Source organism: Podarcis bocagei, assembly GCF_964188305.1.
Source record: "Podarcis bocagei genome assembly, chromosome: 2".
NCBI lineage: Eukaryota > Metazoa > Chordata > Lepidosauria > Squamata > Lacertidae > Podarcis > Podarcis bocagei.
In genome coordinates this window covers 14,410,728-14,432,193 of record NC_138126.1, presented here as the reverse complement: position 1 = coordinate 14,432,193, position 21,466 = coordinate 14,410,728, and the positions used below count along the sequence as shown (strand labels likewise).

The window sequence follows — 21,466 nt, the reverse complement described above, 5'->3', positions numbered from 1 at the left end:
GTGCACATTAGATCTGATAGCGCATTAAATTCACGTAAATATGGTACCTGAATTTATCTATGAGGAGCAACTTCAGTCTTCTCCATTCATCCAGGAGGTTTTCCCTGTTGCATTTCCCCCGTCTTCTAATTTGTTGGTTTTAATCATGCTGATTATTTACCAACAGGGTAATTGCACACAGAGCTGCCCGCTAATCCCCTGTTCAACAGGGACCCTCAATATCTCATTAGATTCTGGAACTCACTAGGCACGGATTCCTGTCAGCTTCTTAAATATATATTTTTTAAAATTAGTCCTCCAAACCTACTCCAGGCCACACATCCCACCGGCAGCCCCTTGGCCCACCAGGCGGGGGTGGGCCGAGCACACAGTTACCTGGTGGGAAGGGGTGAGCAGGAATTCTTTCCAATTGTTCTACTGAAGTACATTGTATATAAGCATCAAGAAATGAAATATACAAATAAGCTATTAACAAAGAATGACTTAACAGGATTAAAATCAAGTTTAGATTACCCTGATTAAAAGGTTTTGTTGGCCATGGCTGTGTCGGGAAGGTTGATGGTTCGGGGGATAATCTCTCCTCCCCAGTGGCGTCACATTGGGGGGGGGTCACGCCTTGGGTTCCATGCTTGGGGGGTGACAAGAAGGAGGATCCTCCGTTTGCGGCTGCAGTCACTGTTGCCAAGGTCAAAATCTTTTAACTCTTAGTCATGTAGACTTTAGCCTCCTTTAGGACAACAAATGTGTGTGTAGTGGTATCATGGTTGTAAGAAAACAATGCTGGAGGTTCGCACAGGAAGGGAACTTGTTAGGTTGTCTAATTTGATTTATTCCCCCTGATGTCCATGTAAGCCTCTGAAAGCCCCAAATGGGCAATTCACACAGAGAGATTCAAAGGAGGACCATTTTTCTCCTCTTGCCCCCATCCGTCCCTCCTCCCCTTCACTGCATAGAAGAGCTGAGGGAATATTTTCTGGGCTGTTTTGCTTCTCGAAGGGTGGCTGAATTGACAGGAGGGACACAATAAAATATATTGAGTAAAATGGAACAAAAAGAAGTAGATAAAAATCCACAGGGAAGGTATTTATTCTGGGGTTATTCTGGGAGAAAGAGGGGGGGGGGTCCCAATCCTGAATGGAACGTGAGGAAGTCCCATTTATCTGAGAGGGAATCTGCTTCTTCTTGGTGTTATTTTGGATCAGGATGTCCGTCTCTGACTCTTGGCTGATTCTGCCTCTCTCCTCTTCCTCATCTTCTCTCAACAGCAAATGTCACTCTGGATCCAGACACAGCCCATCCCTGCCTCATCCTGTCTGAGGATCGGAAAAGCTTGAGAAGGGGAGACAAAGAGCAAGACCTGCCCAACAATCCTGAGAGATTCAGTGACTGGCCTTGTGTGTTGGGATGTGAGGGATTCACAGCAGGCAGACATTTCTGGGAAGTCACTGTGGGAAGTAGAGAAGGGTTGGCTATAGGTGTCGCAAGGATGTCTATGGGGAGAAAGGGCTGCTTCTCCTTAAGGCCTGAGAGAGGCATCTGGGCTGTGGGGAAGTGGCATGGTGAATACAAGGCCTGCACCTCCCCTTGTTCCTCTCCTCTGTCCCTGAGTGAGGAGCACAGGAGGATCCGGGTGACTCTGGACTATGAAGGGGGATATGTGTCTTTTTCTGATGCTGACTCAGGGGCTGAACTCCACATGTTCTCAGGAGCCTTGTTCTTTGGAGAGACCCTCCTCCCTTTCTTTTGTCTGTGGGGAAATGAAACACACCTCAGGATCTCCTCTTAAGAGAATTGACATCTTTGCAGGTGCCCTGTGAGAGGAGTCATTCCAGTCACACTTGGAGAAAACGACAAAACAAAATCTGGGATTTTCTTTTCCCTCCGCTTTCCCAGAATTCCCTCTGCAGTGGAGTCCTTAAAGAGAGGGAAACACTGTAACCGTCTCAATAAACAATCTATTTCTCCAAAGAATTCACTTGCCACCCCCTGCGATCCTGGTTCTGTTGTTCACCTTCCTCTCATGACAGGACCTCTACCAGCTGTTAAAATGCCCACATTGATTAATAGATCACTGGAGAACAATCCCTCCAGGCACCTTTTGCAACTACAGCTTGTGCATCTCAGGCAGGAAGGAAATAAGAAGACTGTCTGTGAGGCCCCAACTTCCAACCCTTTTGCTAATGCAGCCTCCCCATCTCCACACTTCCCCAGAGAGAAATCTCACTGAATCCAGAGTTGATGGGAGTTGTAGTCCAGCAACTTGGCCAAGTCTGCCCTTTATAATCCACATGGTGTCTTCCCTTTGGCCCCCACCCTGGATGTGAGATGTTCCCCCAAAGAGGGTCTTTTCAGTATCTGTGGAATGCCCTCCCACCAGATCACACTTCCCCACACAGCAAGAGATCTCTCCCAGCCCCACAGGTGCAGCCCCCATCCACCAATAAGGGGGAGAGTTAAGTGTTCAGGGTAGTGGAGATGTCTCCAAGCCTCTTAAGTCTTTCTCCTTAGCAAAGAGAGGAGACAGTTGCCAGGGGTAGCAGGAGGGCTCTCTCAGCCCCTCAAGGGCAGCAGCTAGCATTCTTGTTCTCTCTTTGGTGGCTATTGAGGTGCTTCAGAGAAGGGAGAAGACACCCCTTCACCTTCCTCCCTGCCCCCTCTCTCCAGATCCACATAGGTCCAACAACCAGGGCGGGAGGGAGTTCAGCACACCACAGGCCCAGTCTCCCCCTCCTGGAAGCCTGACTCTGTTCCTGCAAAGCAACTAGCAGACCCAAGTGTGTCTCCTGTAACTTCCTGCTTAAAAACCCTGTAACCTTATACCAAAAATGTTCTGGTTTACCTCCGACCTGCTTTCATTGCTCTTCCACCCCTCCAGGCAGCAGTGATGTGGCAGCATCGGGGAAGCATCCCAGAACAATCAACAAAGCAGAAGAAACCCAGTGCTAATGCCCTTTTACTGTGTCAGGAACATGTTGCAGAATACACCAGCCTGGAGGGACCCTTTACACAGCAAGGGAAGGAAATCTGCACCTCGGTCCTTTTCCTAATTAGGGACTGTGGGGTTTAATTCCTCCAATGAAGACCACGCTGGGTGCAGTTCTCCAGGGGACCACTTGACGTCAGCGTTCCACTATGAGCAAGGCTCTTGTTATAGTATCCACCAGAGCTTTCCAAACTTTTCACGTTGCTGACACGCTTTTTAGACATGCGTCATTTTGCAACACAGTAATTCAGTTTTACTAGCAAACCAGAGGTTAAACCAGGCGTCCTCAAACTACGGCACACGGGCCACATCCGGCCCGCCAGTGACCTGAACCCGGCCCACCCCTAGGCCACACTGCCTCTAAGCCCAAATCCTTTGTGGGCTGTGGCGTGCACCTCTCTGCCTTGCCCACCTCACAGGGCTGCTGTGGGATGCAAAGGCGGGCAAGTTCCACAGGAGCAGGGTGGGAGGGGATCCCGGATGGCCGTGCCAGCTGCTCCTTTCCTCCAGCCCCGCCCCCTCTGCTAGCCCCGCCCTTCCCCACACAGGTACTTCTGCTGGCCGCAATACTCTGCGCGGAGGCTGTTCAGGCTTGCCGTGGGGGCGCAGATGGGAGCCGAGCAGCGCAGCACCACCCCCTGTGATCCTGGTTCTGTTGTTCACCTTCCTCTCATGACAGGATCTCCACCAGCTGTTAAAATGCCCACATTGATTAATAGATTACTGGAGAACAATCCCTCCAGGAAGTCTGTAATGAAATACTGCAGTGTTTCCCAACCTTTTTTGGGCAAAGGCACACTTGTTTCATGAAAAAAATCTCGAGGCACACCACCATTAGAAAATGTTTAAAAAATTAACTCTGTGCCTATATTGACTATATATAAAGTAACTCTCTTTAATAGGAATCAAATAAACACAAAGAAAGTATTTTATAATTACTTTATTATGAAATAGTAAGTAAACAGAAATATGAAAAATTATAAAATACTTTATTCAGTGCGCAACCTGGGCCTGTTTGGCTGAAGACAAAGCTGATATTCTGGCTGGAATCGAAGAAAGACACACACGTAGCTCTTCGTCAACAGCTCTCAGTCTCTCTCTGTATTTAGTTTTTATAGCAAATGAAGGAAGAGTAAGCAGGCTGGGGTGGGTTAAGTAAGGGCTGAAAGTGCCTAGATGAAGTGGGGGAAGCTAGAGAGGAGGTACATTCTGACGTTTGAGGATAGACTAGGTTCTTTATGTGAATGATAGATGAGTTATTTGACAGATCGAACTGAGAGCAAGGTGTGGCTTGTGTAGCTGGGGTGGACATGAATGTTTGGGGTGCAAACCCCAGGCCGGTCAGGTCCGAGGGGGGGCAGGGAGAGACGGGCCTGCCTGCCTCTGCCTGCGCTGTGGTGTGTTTTGCCCCGACCGACGGACGGACCGACCTGCCAGCTGTCTCCGCAGTAGCAGCGCGGACTGGAGCTCCGTCATTCTCCCCGCCGGTGCCCGGGGAGGGGAGTGTGGGGCGGCCGCTGTGGAAGCGACAGCGTGCTCCTCCTCCTCCTCCTCCACTTGCCGGGCTAGAGCCAGCCGGCTAGCGCTCGCCCCTCCTTGCTCGAGCCGACCCCGCCACCGGGGGCCTTCCCGTCCTCTCAGCGGCGCTGCCTTGCGTCCCTCGTCCGGGGGTTGGGAGGGGGCTGGGGGGGAGGAAGGGGGCGAGGGGGAGCAGCCGCCGCCGCTCCTGAGGAGATTCTGAGGCGGTGGCGGGCGACGCGTGGCGGAAGAGGAGGGGTCCCGCCAGCCCCGCGTTTCTCTCTCTCTCTCTCTCTCTCTCTCTCCCTCACGGAAACCTTCCCCTCAGCTTCTGCCGCTTTTTCTCTTCTTTCCCTCTTCCTTTTTTTTTTTAAAAAAAATGAAAAATCTTTCCTTTCTCTCTTTTCCAGCCCCCCCTCCCGTCTTCACGGAATTTCACTGCACTGGGGCGCCGTGGTGCGCAGGCGCACTGCTCGCTCCTCTTTCCGCGCAGGCGCCTTCTCTCGCTCTTTCGCCTCCTTTTCTTTCTCTCTCGATGGTCCGCCTACAAAGGAGCGAGGGAGGCGCCCGCCATGTTTGGATTTGCATCCAGCAGGAGATACCGCCGCCGCCCCGCCTCTCGCCCCCCGACTCGCCCGCCTCCCTCCCACGGCACACCAGGCAACGTCTCGCGGCACACTAGTGTGCCGCGGAACACCGGTTGGGAAACACTGAAATACTGGAAGGGAAAAGGGCACCAGAGTCGTGGAAGGAAGCCTATATTACACTTATACCAAAAACAGAATCTGAAAAGACACAGCTTAAGAACTCCCGCCCCATATCTTTGCTTAATGTGGATTAGAAATTTTTTGCAGATATTTTGGCTAAAAGATTGAAAAAGGTGTTAGCAAAAGGAATTCATAAAGATCAAGCGGGCTTTTTCCCGGGCAGACATTTGTCTGACAATACAAGGAACATAATTAATATTTTGGAGAAACTACAAGTGAATATTAATACTAAAGCTGTTCTTATATTTGTGGACGCGGAGAAAGCCTTCGACAATATTTCCTGGAGTTTTATGAAGAAAAATCTACAAGGGTTTGAAAACGGTATAGGTGCAATTTATTCAGAACAAAAGGCTAAGTTAATTGTGAACAATGTAGTGACAGAAGAATTTAAGATAGAGAAAGGAACACGACAAGGTTGCCCAATCTCTCCATTGCTCTTTATATCGGTCCTAGAGGTTCTTTTAAATATGATTAGAAGGGACCAATTGGTTAAAGGTATACAAGTCAGAGCGAAACAGTACAAATTGAAAGCATTTGCTGATGATTTGGTATTGACATTACAGGAGCCAGAGTCTAGTACTAAAAGAGTACTGGAACTAATTCAAGAATTTGGCCAGGTAGCAGGTTTCAAGTTGAACAAAATGAAAACTAAGGTGCTAGAGAAAAACCTAACAGAGATTGAGAGAGAGAGGTTCCAGAAAGAGACAGGATTAATATTGGTTAAGAAAGTGAAATATTTAGGGGTTAATATGACAGCTAAAAATGTGAATTTATTCAAGGATAATTATGAAAATGTTGGACGGAAGTGAAAAAGGATTTAGAAATATGGTCAAATTTGAAGTTATCAATGTTGGTGTGATAAAAATGAATGTATTGCCTAGAATGTTGTTTTTGTTTCAAGCACTGCAAATTATTGATAGAATGGATTGTTTCAAGAAGTGGCAGAGAGATATTTCAAAATTTGTCTGGCAGGGCAAGAAACCTCGAATAAAATTTAAGATACTAACAGATGCTAAAGAAAGAGGTGGATTTGCCCTGCCAGACCTTAAACTTTATTATGAATCAGCCGCCTTTTGCTGGCTGAGAGAATGGCTGCTTCCTGAAAACACTGATGTGTTGGACTTGGAAGGATTTAACAACGTATTTGGATGGCATGCATATCTGTGGTACGATAAGGTCAAAGCACATAAAGCATTTAAAAACCATATTGTTAGAAAATCCTTGTTTAATGTTTGGATAAGATATAAGGATTTATTGGAAAAAGAACCCCAAGGTGGCTGTCTCCAATGGAAGCAAAAGCTCAGAAAAAGCTCAATATGGAGGCCAAATGGCCGAAATATTGGGAAATCTTGGAACAGGAGGGAGATAGATTGAAACTACAGAGCTTTGAAAAATTAAAAAATAAAGTGCGTGATTGGCTCCATTATTATCAAATCTCACTGAATCCAGAGTTGATGGGAGTTGTAGCCCAGCAACTTGGCTATGTCTCCCTTTTATAATCACCCACATGGTGTCTTCCCTTTGCCCCCCCCCAGATGTGAAATGCTCCCCCAAAGAGGGTCTTTTCAGTATCACCTGCATCTTTCCCCCCTCCCCTCACCCCTGCCGCAGCTTTCAATTAGTGCTTTCTTAAAAGAAAAAAGAAGGTGCCAATACTCACCATGAAGTTGTTACAGTAAGTGACACAGTTTTAACATTTGTGGGGGTGCTGGTACTGCATACCCCTCAGAACCAACAGGAAAATAAGCACTGCTTTTAATAATTCAATCACACCCTCCAACATTTCTCAGATGAAAATAGGGACATTTCTCACTACCTCGCCAACTGAAACTCCCTGCCCCCACTCCAATATATATGATGTAAACAGGACTGTGATTACAGGACTCTTTACAGCACAAGCTGGGGAGTTGCCCTTGTAGCACTTTCTCGAGAATAAACAAACTTTGGTATGGCCTGATCTCGGTGTCAGATTCCTACTTTTCACAGAACAATTGACCCTCTGGGGAAGATTCCTGGGGCAAATTTGTCCAACATGCTATGAGGCCAGCAGTGGCGGCCATGTAGAGGCAATAGGATGCTCCCTTGCAGCCATCACTATTCTTGCCACTGCTCAGAACAAGCGCCAGCTAATCCTCCTCCCAAGCTTATCAGCTGCAGCGCCGATGAGAAAAATAGGGACATCCCAGGATCAAATCAAAAGCCAGGACTGTGCCTGGAAAATAGAGACACTTGGAGGTTATATAATTATGACTTTATATACTTTATAAGTTTTGTTTTCTCTCTAGCTGGTTTTTAGTGCTGTATGAATTGTTTGTGATCTTACGCTTTTTATGGTTTTACACTATATTGTTGTAGTAGCTGTTAGTACAACTTTTCTATTGATGGTTTTAAATCAGTTATATTCCATTTTATTGATATTAATATATGGACAACCCAGAGTACACGGTTATTTGGGAGGTATATGAAAGCCAAAAAGATGAAACAGTATTAAAGAAAAGCTCCAAAACCTCCCTTGCAGGCTGTTGAGGGGCCCTCTATACTGGAGGGCTTTTGCGGGTGTGTACTGCAGCGTATCGTTGATGGAGTTATAGTGCATCAGTCATGGATTGATGCTAAACCACCCACACATCCACACTGATTAAGAATTATTTTGATTTTAAATTTGATTTTGTTGTATTTCTGTGGAAGGACTGGCTCAGGCGTTGAGAATTGTGGCTCTATGGCAGAAGATACTTATGTTCACAAAGCAAAATACCACCAAGCTCAGGTGTGCTTATTTAGGTGCCACTTGGAGAAAACATTTGTACTCCCACACAAGAAGAGAAAGTGACTTTCTCTGGAGAAACTGATGCCTTGATTCCTATCTAGACTGGCCACTGTTGTCACTCTAGGAGCAAACTTAAGATGTCTGCCCCACTCAGTCCCCTATGTGGCTTTTCACAAGAGACCAGAAGTTGCTGAACATATCCTAGATGCAATATGTAACTTCAATGTCTTCCTCAGCTTCATGACAGAGGATATCAGGAGCATTTGACTTTTACTAGCAGCAACAAATTTATGATAATTTATATTGAAATTTTCAGTTTCATATCCACCATTATGATACATTCATTGACTTCCCTTCTTCTCCTTCCATGGTTCTTTTAATTTTCCCATTATTAAGACATATTCTATTACAACCTTTCTATATTACCTGATTTTACTTTATACTGTTGAATTTACCTTAATCCAATAATAATAATAATAATAATAATAATAATAATAATAATAATAATAATAAAATTTTACCCCACTCATCTGGCTGGGTTTCCCCATCCACTCTGGGCGGCTCTCAACAAAACACTCAAAACAAGGTAAAACATCAAGCATTAAAAACTTCCCTAAACAGGGCTGCCTTGAGATTTATTTTAAAAGTCAGGTAGTTCTTTATCTCCTTGACATCTGAAGGGAGGGTGTTCCACAGGGGGGGCGCCACTACTGAAAAGGCCTTCTTTCTGGTTCCCTGTAACCTCACAGTGAGGGAACCACCAGAAGGCCCTCCTGCTAGCATTTTCACTTGTTTACATTTACAAATATGGATGGTTGCTAATTGTAAAAATTAAAAACCACAACCATCCTCATCTACACACCTTTTCCCTTGGGCACATGGATTTTCTTGAAGCAGCCTCTGTTGCTCCATGACGTCAATGACTTCGTTTATTTTATTAATTTCTGAGAGTATTCTCACATTGCCCTCTCATAAAACATCCTGGTAGTATGCAACAATATAAGAGCATTAAAAACAATATAATAATTGAAACAATACTCTGGAAACTTTTAAGCAACTCCATAGGGTTGCCAGCTTGCACGCACGCACAAATCATGTGAGCACTGAGAATCTGAGCGATTTCCAGGAAGGAAACGCCCAGTGAGTGAAAACTGAGAAAGTGAAACTAAACTCCGTCTCTCCGCCATGGCTGCTGCTGAGAGCCCCGTGAAGGATCTCTGCGATGAAGCCACTTGCTCCATCTGCCTGGAGTATTTCAGGGATCCAGTGACCATCGCAGAGTGCGGGCACAATTTCTGCCGATCCTGCCTGATCCAGTGCTGGGGAGGGGGAGCCACACAAGCTTCCTGCCCTCACTGCAGACAAACAGTCCGGCCAAAGAATCTCATCCCCAATCGGCAGCTGGCTAACTTTGTGGAAATAACCAAGAAGCTCAGTCTTCGCGGGGAGAAGGAGAGAGTCTGCGAAAAACACAAGGAGCTTCTGAAGCTCTTCTGCAAAGACCACGAAACCCCCATTTGTGTGGTGTGTGACAGATCCAGGGAGCATGAACGGCACAAAGTGATCCCCCTGGAGGAGGCTTCTGAGGAGTACAAGGTAGGAAATCAAGGTGGATCTTGATTGGGGCGCGGGGGGGGGGGATAACTGTGGATTCATTGAGGCTATAATGCTTCTGAACACCAGTTGCATGAATACTACTTACATGACTGATGTTTGTTATGTAAATTGCATGACAACTGCTTCCCTCCCCGCCACCTCCCAATTCAGATCCAAGATGGTAAAAGCCCAGAAAGGTCAGGGCAGATTTCAAAAACTAGAAGCTAAGTATCAGATATCAAAGATTAGAACGTCAGAGCAATTGCTACATAAAAAGGCTAATATCAGGACCACTGGCCACTAGAAATAGGCAGGATATTCAACTCGTGTGTGTGTGTGTGTGTGTGTGTGTGTGTGTGTGTCTGTCGGTCTCATTCAAACCTGAGCTTTTGTTTTCCCTTTAGGGCTTGATCTGTAGCCACCTGAAGAATCTGAGGAAAGAGAGAGAAGCTATTCTGGTATACCAAGCAGATGTGGAGGAGAAAATCCAAGACATCCTTGTAAGTGTCGCTATTAATAGGATAGGAAGAAGTACTTGAAGATCCAAGTCATGGCTGAGGAGGGATGGGAAAATCTGTCCATTTAAGCTTCGCTCCATTTCTCATTTTTCCAATCTTCAGTTCAGTTCTACACAATTTCCACATCAGTTTGCATGTTGCTGTTGTTTTTTAAAAAAACATCCTAAATAAAATTCACCAGTATTTTAGTGTGAATTTCCATGTGTGTTCTATACTTATTTTGGCAAAGCAATTTCCCCTAATATAATTCATTTTCTATATTATTTTCATGAAGAAATGCCTTACAAAGCAGGGAATCAGCAGCCCTGCGACTTTAAAATAAACATGTTAGTTAGCCTCTGCCATTTCTATGAAATGAAAGTTGCCAGTCTAAACTAAGGAAAGAGCGTTTTGTGTCCACGGGGACTGGCTGAACATTTTTTATCTCTGATTATGGTGGATGTTGATTTCATGCCTAGAAACAGTCAGACATGCCCTTCCTATGGAAATCTCATAACTCTCCTAATGTTGTAGAAGCTGACCAAGTTCTTATTTCTGCCTCCTCTTTTCCTCTTTCTATATGCTTCTTGCAGAAATTAACAGCAACTGAGAGGCAGAAGGCAGTGGAGATGTTTAGACAACTGCACCAGTTTCTGGAAGAGCAAGAAAAACAACTACTGAATCAGATTGAAGAGGCGGAGAAGGACATTGCAAGGAAAAGGGATGAGCACCTGACCAGACTTTCCGGAAAACTCTCCTCTCTTGAAAATATCATCAAGGAGATGAAGGAGAAAAGTGAGAAGCCAGCGATTCAACTCCTGCAGGTAAGACTGTGGCAGAAACAGTAAATAGCTCCACATCAGGGCAAGGTTCCCTCAAACCTTTATCTTCCTCAGTTTATAGTGTCTCTAATCAAGTCTCTTGTGTGCAGGAGCATCCAAGAGAACTGGGATGGTTTGCTCACATTACTGCAGACTAGAGAACCTAATTTTCTGTTGATGGAAACAGATGCTGTTTTCTGCCTTTTGCTGAGGATTTGCCTGCTAACTCCTTCCAGCCTGGCAGTGCTGCCTTTGTGCCCTGTGTTGATCTTCCCAGAGGCTGTTCTCTGGCTACCTTAGAGCTAAAGAAAAATAAAGTTAAGGAAAAGTCCCCCCCCCTCTCTCTCTGATCTAAATTCACACCCAAAATTTTCTGATTTATCCTTTCCTCTCAGTTCTGTACTGGCATTTGGGCCTATTTTAGTCATGAGCTAGTCTCTTGACCAAAGTTTTCTTCTATTCCACACCACAGTTTCTGGGGTAATCACCTTCACTATGCATGTAGATTTGCCTAAAACGGAGCTGAGAAGTTGGGCAGCATGGACTGTCGTCCGATGGGACACAGAGCAGGGCTTGAATTTGGAAAAATTGAAATTGGAAAAATAAAATTGATAGAATGGGCCAGAGGGCATCCATTCCAGGATATGAAGAGGGTCTTTGTACAGCGGCCTGTGGTAGACAGTGAAATCCATTCTCTTTTCCCTTCTAGGACATGCGAAGGACTTTGCAGAGGTAAGTGGATCCTGCTCATTTTCATTAGCATCACTGTGTGGAAAGGAAGGTCCCAAGAGGAAAGTAGATGGAAACTGGTCTTTGAGGGCCTCCTGGGGGAGAGACTGTGGGATGCCACACCATACAGTGTTGAAATTGTGCCCCTCTAGGGGTGGGAAAGAAAAAGTGTTGAGACATTTCATCCTTGTTGAGAGTTTGGGTGTGAGTTGTGCCTGGCAGGTTTTTAACGTAGGTATCTACTAGCTGGGGACGCGGGTGGCGCTATGGGTTAAACCACAGAGCCTAGAACTTGCCAATTAGAAGTTTGGCGATTCGAATCCCCGCAACGGGGTGAGCTCCTATTGCTCGGTCTCTGCTCCTGCCAACCTAGCAGTTCGAAACACGTCAAAGTGCAAGTAGATAAATAGGTACCGCTCTGGCAGGAAGGTAAACGGTGTTTCTGTGCGCTGCTCTGGTTCGCCAGAAGCGGCTTAGTCATGCTGGCCACATGACCCGGAAGCTGTAGCTGGCTCCCTTGGCCAGGAAAGCGAGATGAGCGCCGCAACCCCAGAGTCGGTCACGAGTGGACCTAATGGTCAGGGGTCCCTTTACCCTTTACCTATTTACTAGCTGATAGCATTTAAACATTGGGGAGATGTTTCAGACATAGAGATTTAGGGAATCTGATGAAATCCTAGATGCTCTTGTGGATTTTAGGACTGGCACGGCTGACACTCTTGTCAAGGATCCCATCACACACTGGAATGGCGAGATGTGCAAAACCTCCTCTACTCTGTGCCCCGTTGTTTTTCTTCACCAGGTATGAGCAAAGAGAGAGATTGGAGAATTCAGCTGCTTTCCCTCAAGAGCTGAAGAGGGGGATCTTGGAATTTTGTGACATAAATCCACTTCTGGAGGGTGTTGTGAAGCAATTCAAAGGTATAGAAGAATGGCTGTGATGATTTTACCCCGGGCATTATATTAGTCCATAGCTCTCATTGTATTCTGTTTTGGCCACAGACAGGGTAGCACAATCATCTCTTCCTTCTTGGTGGCATTGCTGCCACTAGCTTCCCCCAGAATGCCCCATATACATTGGCTGATTGACATCCAATGCCCTTTTGAAATGTGTTGGGGTTATTGGGTTGTTTTTGTCTTGATTTTGTGTTTTTATACTGTGTTTTTATCTTATGAACAGCTCTGAGACCTAAGGGTATACGGCGGTATACAAATTTAATAAATAATGATACTAATTGTCACTCATGGGGCACAGGGGTGCTGGTGGGAGATATATAGTGGTGCCTCGGGAGTTGAATGGAATCCATTCAACTTCCAAAACATTTGGAAACCAAAGCGCAGGAAACTCCTGCAGTCAATCATAAGCCGCAGAAGCCCCATCAGACGTTCAGGTTCCAAAGAATGTTCACAAACACACTTACTTCTGGGTTTGCAGTGTTTGGGAGCCAAAACGTCCAAGTACCAGGGTGTTTGGGATCCAAGGTACGACTGTATAGTGGTACCTCGCGATGCGAACGGGATCCATTCCGGAGCCCCGTTCGCATCCTGAAGAGAATGTAAGGCACAACTGTGTGGGTCACATTTTGCCACTTCCGCGCATGCGCGTGACGTCATTTTGACCATCTGCGCAAGTGGCAAAACCCGGAAGTAACGCTCTCTGTTACTTCCAGGTCGCTGCGGAGCGCAACCCAAAAATACTTATTCTGAAGCACATTTATCCCGAGGTATGACTGTACTGTATCTTGGCCACCACAAATAAAGGCACCAGGATCTATAGTAAAGCCAGGATTTTCTACTCTGCTGTTCATTGGTTTACAATTATACAGTAACTTCCTTTCAATTTTTTGCCCATCAACACAATCTGGAGAGGTCCTTTTGGAGGTTCTCAAACTCTGCTTGGGTTTTACCATCTGGAAGGGCATTGAAAAGGGCATCAACAATCACCTAGTTCCTCTGCTGCTGACTTAGCCTTGTTGTCTCCCAGCAGTGGAGTAACATCCTGAGCCATCTCCTCCTTAGATTTCCACCTGCAGCTGCCAAATGTAGGGAGGCAACCATCTTAATACCTCAAGAGTTCAACTAAATAAGATTGGCGACTTAAGTTGACAGAATATGCACAACTTGCAGGCTTAACATGTAGAATAAGAGAACAAGAAGAACGTACATTTGGAGAAGATTGGGAAACCTTTATTGAATATATGGGAAATAAATGTGTACAGCTGAAAACTCTGGCAGCATTAAGATAAATTCAACAATGTAAATAAGTTTTGATGGATGTAATAATGGAAAACTGATTGGTATAGTTTTTGTAAAATATGCAGGGATATATGTAAATTGAACCATGGAAGTAGAAGAAGGGAATTCCTTGATATCTTAAGTATGTAAAATGTTTATCTGAAATTGTAAAACAGAAAATTTAATAAAAATATTTTTAAAAAATAATACCTCGAGAGTTCCCAAAATCTTGCAAGATCGGAGGGTCAGAGCATGAATAATAACAACCTCTGCCTAAATGTTTGTTAACAGTCTGAAATAATTTCAAAAGTTTGGTAAGGCAGGACCTCTAGTTGCATGAGAGCTCTGCTGATTTTTCCTCCACTGTAGGGGTCAGATGGGATTACCATGAGGAATTATAAAACATACATCAAGCCATTGTGTCCACGATGAAAGCATTGTGTTGACTGGGTTTGATATATTGACGATAATTTCTGATTAAACCCCATAAGATTCTACATTCATGCCCTTTTCATGCCCTTTTGACTCTGCTGACCATTTCTCTCTCCTCATGTCACGTACACAGCAGTACACAGCTGTTGCTTCGCCAGGCAGGCATCCTGGGCCATAAAAGATAGTGGGCAAGTTCTTTAATGTAGTTTCTTATATATAATCTTAAGATGTTAATCTTGGAGCCAGGAAACAGATCTCACATGAAGGTGGTAGTGATCTGGTCTTTCTGGCCATCCTCCTTATTATGTGTATTGATTGTTTATTACCTCCAGGGGTTGCCAGATACTCTTCTTTGTAGTTCTCAACTTATTTACCACAGAAATATTTGTGCTTAATTAGTTTTAGTAGTTTAACTTGTCCCCACATGGGTTTGTGGAAATGCTCAGAAGAAATCTGATTGGTTCTTACGAACACACTGTAAAAAGTTCTTTTGTGAATAAAAACGGCCTGGGCCAGGTGCTGCGGAGAACAGACAAGCACAGAGAGACACAATTATATGCACCCTTCCCAGAGTCTTGCTGGTTCAAGTCTCGGTGTGTATTCTTATTAATCAGAGTTCAATCCTTCCTTTACTTTGCAAACGCAACACTCCACAAGTTTGATATATCACTATGTTTAACAGTACCCCTAAGACAGGGATAAACCCCAAGAATACAGGTGTCTAACCATTCCAACTTCAGCTATTTTTTTCACCAGTTTCATAGGAGCAGATGTTAATCTGCATCCAGTTGTCCTCTGTGCCCTTTTAAAAGATTGGCATTGTTCTGATGATCCTTCAGTCCTCCACAACAGTCAGCTAATTCAGGAATGAACTACAGTGATGGATGCTGAAGGATTTTAAGGTGTTTTTTAATATAGTGCCTCACATGTTTTTCCCCTCTAGACTTGCAGGTTCGCCTTTTCTGGTTTTGATAGTTTGATTTTTTTAATCTATTCTTCATATGATTTCCTTTTTCTTTTTTTAAATTGTTTGCTCTACTACTTAGTATTAAAGACACAATAGATGCTATGGTTATGAAATGATATTTTAGTAACGAGGTTTATTTGAGGTACAACACTGTCATGCTAAAGCTTTGTATCTTTTTGCTTCTTCAGATGCCCAGTTACTCAGACAGCAGCTTTGGAAAGGTAAAATACCAAATTCACAGGGGAGCCTGGGGAGTGGTATTTCATGGGGCTTAAACAGCCTGTCCTGCAGACTTTAGATCCATCAATAGCTTTGTAGCACTATAGCAATGTTTAGATTATTCATATGTACAACTGTAGTTTTTACTTTTTGTATGTTTTAAATTACTGTTGAAATATTTTTTAGCGATAATTTTATTTTATCTTTTTTGTAAACCAGTTTGAGGTATTTTAAAGTGGTACATAATTTTTTGTGAAATAAATAAATTAATGAAACAAAAAATGCACAGAATAAAAGGAGTGCCCTGACAGATATAGCATTAATCCTGTAATAAGATTCAAAATGCAATAAGGTTCAAAACACCACTACATTTCTTACACAGAAAAGTGACCTTGTAGAAAGCTCAGTTGCAAATTATGAAGTCAAAATTCACTATTGTTTTCATAATTATTGATCCACATTGATACCCCTAATTCTGTCTCCACTTGAGCCAGAATTAACTGATGGGTCTAAACTGATACTGTCCCCTCCTCTAACCATAGTGAGGAAATAAAGATTTTATGGCTGTTCGATGCTTACCTGCTTGCCCCCTCGCAGAAATCCAAAATGGTGAAAAGTGGGTGAATTGTCGCATATTCTGCTCTTCTCTCACACAGGAAAGCTGAGTAAATGTTTTCCGGACAGTTTTCTTTCTTGTCCCAAACTACCAGGACAGAATATAAATACGTGGAATACAAAGAACAAACCCCTGATTTGAAATCCAAAAGGAAAGGTTTTTATTGTGAGCAAAGTCAGGAAGCAAAAGATGGCTCCCCCAATCCTAAATGCAGTGCCAGGAAATCCTGTTGATTTGAGAGGGAATGTGCTTCCTGGGGTGTTTCTTGGATCACGACACCAGCTGATTCTTCCTCTCTTCTCTTTTTCTTCATCTCTCCCCTGCCCCCCTGCCCTTCAACAGCAAACATCACTATGGGTCAGAAAGCAGCAGCTCATCCCTCCGAGGATCGTAAACATGTGAAATGCGGACACAAAAGTCAAGACCTGTTGAACAATCCTGAGAGACTCAACCTTCTCCATTCTGCGCTGAAATGTAAGGGATTCACAGGAGCCACACATTTTGGGGAAGGATGGGCTGTGGGGATCATCAGGAAGTCTGTGATAGGAAAGGACTCAAGTCCTGAGGGAGAGATCTGGGCTGTGGGGAAGTTGGGAGGTGAGTACAGGACCTTCAACCTGCCCGGTGGTCCTCTGCTGTCCCTGAATGGGAAGCCCAACTGAATCTGAGTAACTCTGAATTATGGAGGGAAGGTGTTTTTATTTAATGCTGATCTGTGCATTTTCATTCTCTGGTGTGACTCTCCATCCCCCCCCACACACTTTGACTGTGGAGAAATAAAACCCACCTCATATTTGCTTAAGTCTTATAGATTTGAGAGGGAAACTGGTTCCTGGCATCTGTCTTGGATCAGAGGTCCTTTGGCTGGATCGGGATGATATGGGATTGGGGGGGGGCAACTCCCATCTCTTGCGGGGGTGCAATTAGTGCCAGCACCATCCATTAAGAGTTTGGGTGTAATCTTCGACACCTCCCTTTCCATGGAGGTGCAGATTGCAGCTATAGCAAAGGCGGCATTTTTTCATCTCCACCAAGCTAAGCAGTTGGCTTCTTACCTTTCTCGTCGTGACCTAGCCACTGTGATCCACGCGACGGTCACCTCCAAACTTGATTTTTGTAACTCACTCTTCATGGGGCTGCCCTTGAGACTGACCCAGAAACTCCAGCATGTGCAGAATGCCGCGGCGAAACTCCTTACGGGGTCCTCGCTGCGGGATCACATTCACCCGGTGCTATACCAGCTGCACTGGTTCCCGGTGGAGTACAGGATCAGGTTTAAGGTGCTGGTTTTAACCTTTAAAGCCCTATACGGCCTAGGACCCTCGTACCTATGGGACCGCCTCTCCTGGTATGCCCCATGGAGGACCTGACGGTCTTCAAATAAAAACATCTTGAAGGTCCCAGGCCACAGAGAGGTTAGGCTGGCCTCAACTAGAGCCAGGGCTTTCTCGGATATGGCTCCGATCTGGTGGAACGCTCTGTCACAAGAGACTAAGGCCCTGCGGACTTGACATATTTCCGCAGGGCCTGCAAGACAGAGCTGTTCCACCAGGCCTTTGGCCACGTTACAGTCTGACCCCCTCCTTCGGTAATCCTCACAGAACTGTAGCCCAATGGTTGCCATTAATTGATTCTGAATTGTTTTTAGAATGAATTGATTTTAGAATGTATTTCAATTAATTGATTGTGATTTTATGTAAACTGTGTTATTTTTACTGTTGTTAGCCGCTCCGAGCCCGGCTTTGGCTGGGGAGGGCGGGATATAAATAAAAAATTATTATTATTATTATTATTATTATTATTATTATTATTATTATTATTGTTATTGTTATTATTATTATTATCAGGATGTCCATCTCTGTCTCAGCTCATTCTGCCTCTCTTCCCTTTTCCTCACCTTCCCTCAAAACAGCAAATGTCACTCTGGATCCAGACACGGCTAATCGTATTCTTGCCCTCTCCGAGGATCGCAAAAGCGTGAGGTTGGGAGCCCCGCGTCAAGACCTGCCCGACAACCCCGAGAGATTCGACACAGTTATTTCCGTGCTGGGAAGGGAGGGATTTGCAGCAGGCAGGCATTTTTGGGAGGTCATTGTGGAAAGAGAGGGAGAATGGGCAGTGGGGGTCACCAGGAAGTCACTGAGGAGAAAGGGCTCCTTTCACTTAAGTTCTGAGGAAGGGATCTGGGCTGTGGGGAGGTGGGGAGGAGAGTACAAGGCCTTTGACCCGCCTGATGTCCCTTTTCTCTTCTTGAGAGGGGAGCTCAAGAGGATCCAAGTGTTTCTAAATTATGAAGCAGGGGAAGTGACTTTTCTCAATGCTGATTCAGGAGCCCCTCTCTACACGTTTTCAGGAGCCTCATTCTCTGGAGAGACCCTCCTCCCTTTCTTCTATCTGTGGGGAGAGAAAACCCACCTCAAAATTGCCTGAGGAGACAACTGCGTCACACACTCAGGCAGAGTTTCTTTCCAGACCGGAATGGTTGCTCTATAAGGCAAACACTTATTAGCCGTTGGGGGAGGGTTCACTCCTGTCACAATTGGTAGAAATAGAAAAAACGGGTTTTGCTTTTTCATTCCCTTCCCCAGAATTCCCCACTGTCATTTAGTTCTTAAGGAGGCCGTTTACACTTAACAGTCCCCTGGAATCTATTTTTTAAAGGGGTTCAGTTTCCATCACTGTCAGCCCTGGTTTCAATTTTTGCCTCTCCACCTGCCCACAAGACCACCACCAGCAATTTAGATGCGGACATTATTAGACTACAGGAGTTGATCACTACAAAATAATCCCTCCTCCGACGTTAACAGTGATTGTTCATGAGAGGCTTCTTTATTCAACAGAACTCAATCAAAAATAAACTCAGAGAAAAGGGGGAAAAAGAAATCTTAAAACAAATAATGGAAAATGAGAAGAAATTGGTTACCAGACCTGAAGATAAAAAAATCAAACTGAACATCAAAGCATTACAAGCACAATTTGCAATGATAATAAATAGAGAAGTAGAATGGAACATTAAAAGAATGAGAGAAAGGAACTTTGAATTTGCAAATAAATCTGGAAAATTGTTAGCTTGGCAGATTAAAAAAAAGGAAAGAGCAAAATACCATTGCTCATTGCTTTGTAGACTTCAGACAGGAGGGAAATAAAGAGAGGCAAGGCCCCATCCTCAGCCCATTCAATGAACACAGTTTCTCCTGTCCACACTTAACAAGGTACATTTCCTTGAATTCATTATAACTTCCTCCTAGCTAATTGCACATAGGATTGCTGCCTTCATGTTTGCCAGTAAACTAGGTTCTCTTTATCATGAGTAGTCAATTTGTTATTATTTTTTGTTAAATGTATACATTGCTTGATTGTGCAAAATAAGCAGTTTACAAATGTCTGATGTCTCTGGCCTCCTGCTCTCATCAGCCCTAGCCAGCTTGGCCAGGGGTCAGGCTGCAGCATGATGGGAACTGCAGTCAAGCAGTTTCTTGAAGGAACCACACTCCCTACAATTCACATTGAGACCTCTGCGGCATAGCTGTCAACGTTTCCCTTTTTTAAAAAAAGGGAAATTCACTTATTCCGAATAGGATTCCTCGCAAGAAAAGGGAAAAGTTGACAGCTATGGTCTGTGGTAACCCCCCCCCTCCGATTTATGGGATACTCCCCAAAGAAGAATCCCCCCCCCCCCCAGGTGAACTTCCTTGTTCTCCTAGACTTTTTAATCATACTAGTTTAATACATCCTAATTCTTAGAATTTTTGTGTGTTTCTTCTTGCTGGATTTTAGTGTGGATTTTCTTGTTGTTATTCATCTTGTGTTGCTTCTTATGGAGCTTAAAGGTAAAGGGACCCCTGACCATTAGGTCCAGTCGTGACCGACTCTGGGGTTGCGGCGCTCATCTTGCTTTATTGGCCGAGGGAGCCGGTGTTTGTCCGCAGACAGCTTCCGGGTCATGTGGCCAGCATGACTAAGCCGCTTCTGGCAAACCAGAGCAGCACACGGAAACACCGTTTACCTTCCCGCTGGAGCGGTACCTATTTATCTACTTGCACTTTGTGCTTTTGAACTGCTAGGTTGGCAGAAGCTGGGACCGAACAACGGGAGCTCACCCCATTGCAGGGATTCGAACCGCCGACCTTCTGATCGGCAAGTCCTAGGCTCTGTGGTTTAACCCACAGCGCCACCCACGTGGAGCTTACTTTATGCTTTATGCTTATTTTTAGTTGACTGAATTTGTATTTTGTATGTTTGTTGATAGTATTTGTACTTCATTTTCCAGAGTGTGCACCTTATTGACAGGCTTATTGAGAGCAATGGTAGAAAAGATTTCTGTGAACTTCATCATTCAAATGAATAAAAGCATATTTCTTGGGGGAGGGGATTCTTTCCAACTCTTAGGGGGCGGACCGCCCTGGGTGTCATCCCTGTGGGGAGTGACAAAAATATTAGTTTTAATTTTAAAAAAATGGGCTCACGACTGAACTCACAGTTCAGTCAACAAACGTAATGAAACGTGGCTGGCACTGGGCGCCACACCGTGGGGGCCGGCGCTTACTGCGGGGCCTGCAGCATGCCCAAGCCAGGCGTCTCTCCTGGGAGTGACGTTGTGGCTAGAGTGCCTGCAGGCTCCGCGCTGCCTGAAACGGCAGAATAGAAAGGCTATGGAACAATGCAGCTTAAATATTTGTGACTTCATTTGTTCACAACCATCCCTTATTACTATTCATCTGATCCCCCACAATAAAAAAAAACAAACTAGGAGTGGGGAACTTTTTTATAAAATAAAAACGCTTGCATTTCCTTGACAAAGGTAAAGGGACCCCTGACCATTAGGTCCAGTCGTGGCCGACTCTGGGGTTGCGGTGCTCATCTCGCTTTATTGGCCGAGGGAGCCGGCGTACAGCTTCCGGGTCATGTGGCCAGCATGACTAAGCCGCTTCTGGGTTTACCTTCCCACCAGAGCGGTACCTATTTACAGTGGCGTAGCGTGGGTTGTCAGCACCCGGGGCAAGGCAAGTAATTTGCGCCCCCTAACCCGTGGATTTGCACCCCCTAACCTGCGGATTTGCGCCCCCTAACCCAAACCCCAGATGTTGCGCTTGGTGCGCCCGGCCCCCCCTGCACCCCCCGCGCTACGCCACTGCCTATTTATCTACTTGCACTTTGACATGCTTTCGAACTGCTAGGTTGGCAGGAGCAAGGACCCAGCAACGGGAGCTCACCCCGTCACGGGGATTCGAACCGGCGACCTTCTGATCGGCAAGTCCTAGGCCCTGTGTTTTAACCTACAGCGCCACCCGCATCCCCTTTCCTTGACAAAAGCCTCAT

At 45.1% G+C, this 21,466-nt stretch overlaps 1 protein-coding gene across 1 annotated transcript in view; it reads left to right on the top strand.

Annotated features, from left to right (window-relative positions):
- Window positions 1-19,451, top strand: part of LOC308579773 (uncharacterized protein) — a 34,828-nt gene extending 15,377 nt beyond the window's left edge. The window contains exons 8-17 of the mRNA XM_081180706.1: window positions 1,266-1,785; window positions 9,196-9,631; window positions 10,036-10,131; window positions 10,722-10,952; window positions 11,659-11,681; window positions 12,481-12,599; window positions 15,501-15,533; window positions 16,490-16,621; window positions 18,060-18,946; window positions 19,244-19,451. Coding sequence (XP_081036832.1) covers window positions 1,266-1,785; window positions 9,196-9,631; window positions 10,036-10,131; window positions 10,722-10,952; window positions 11,659-11,681; window positions 12,481-12,599; window positions 15,501-15,533; window positions 16,490-16,621; window positions 18,060-18,577 — 2,108 coding nt within the window. The 3' untranslated portion in view covers window positions 18,578-18,946; window positions 19,244-19,451. The remainder of the gene's footprint in view (window positions 1-1,265; window positions 1,786-9,195; window positions 9,632-10,035; window positions 10,132-10,721; window positions 10,953-11,658; window positions 11,682-12,480; window positions 12,600-15,500; window positions 15,534-16,489; window positions 16,622-18,059; window positions 18,947-19,243) is intronic.
- Window positions 19,452-21,466: the final 2,015 nt, after the last annotated feature.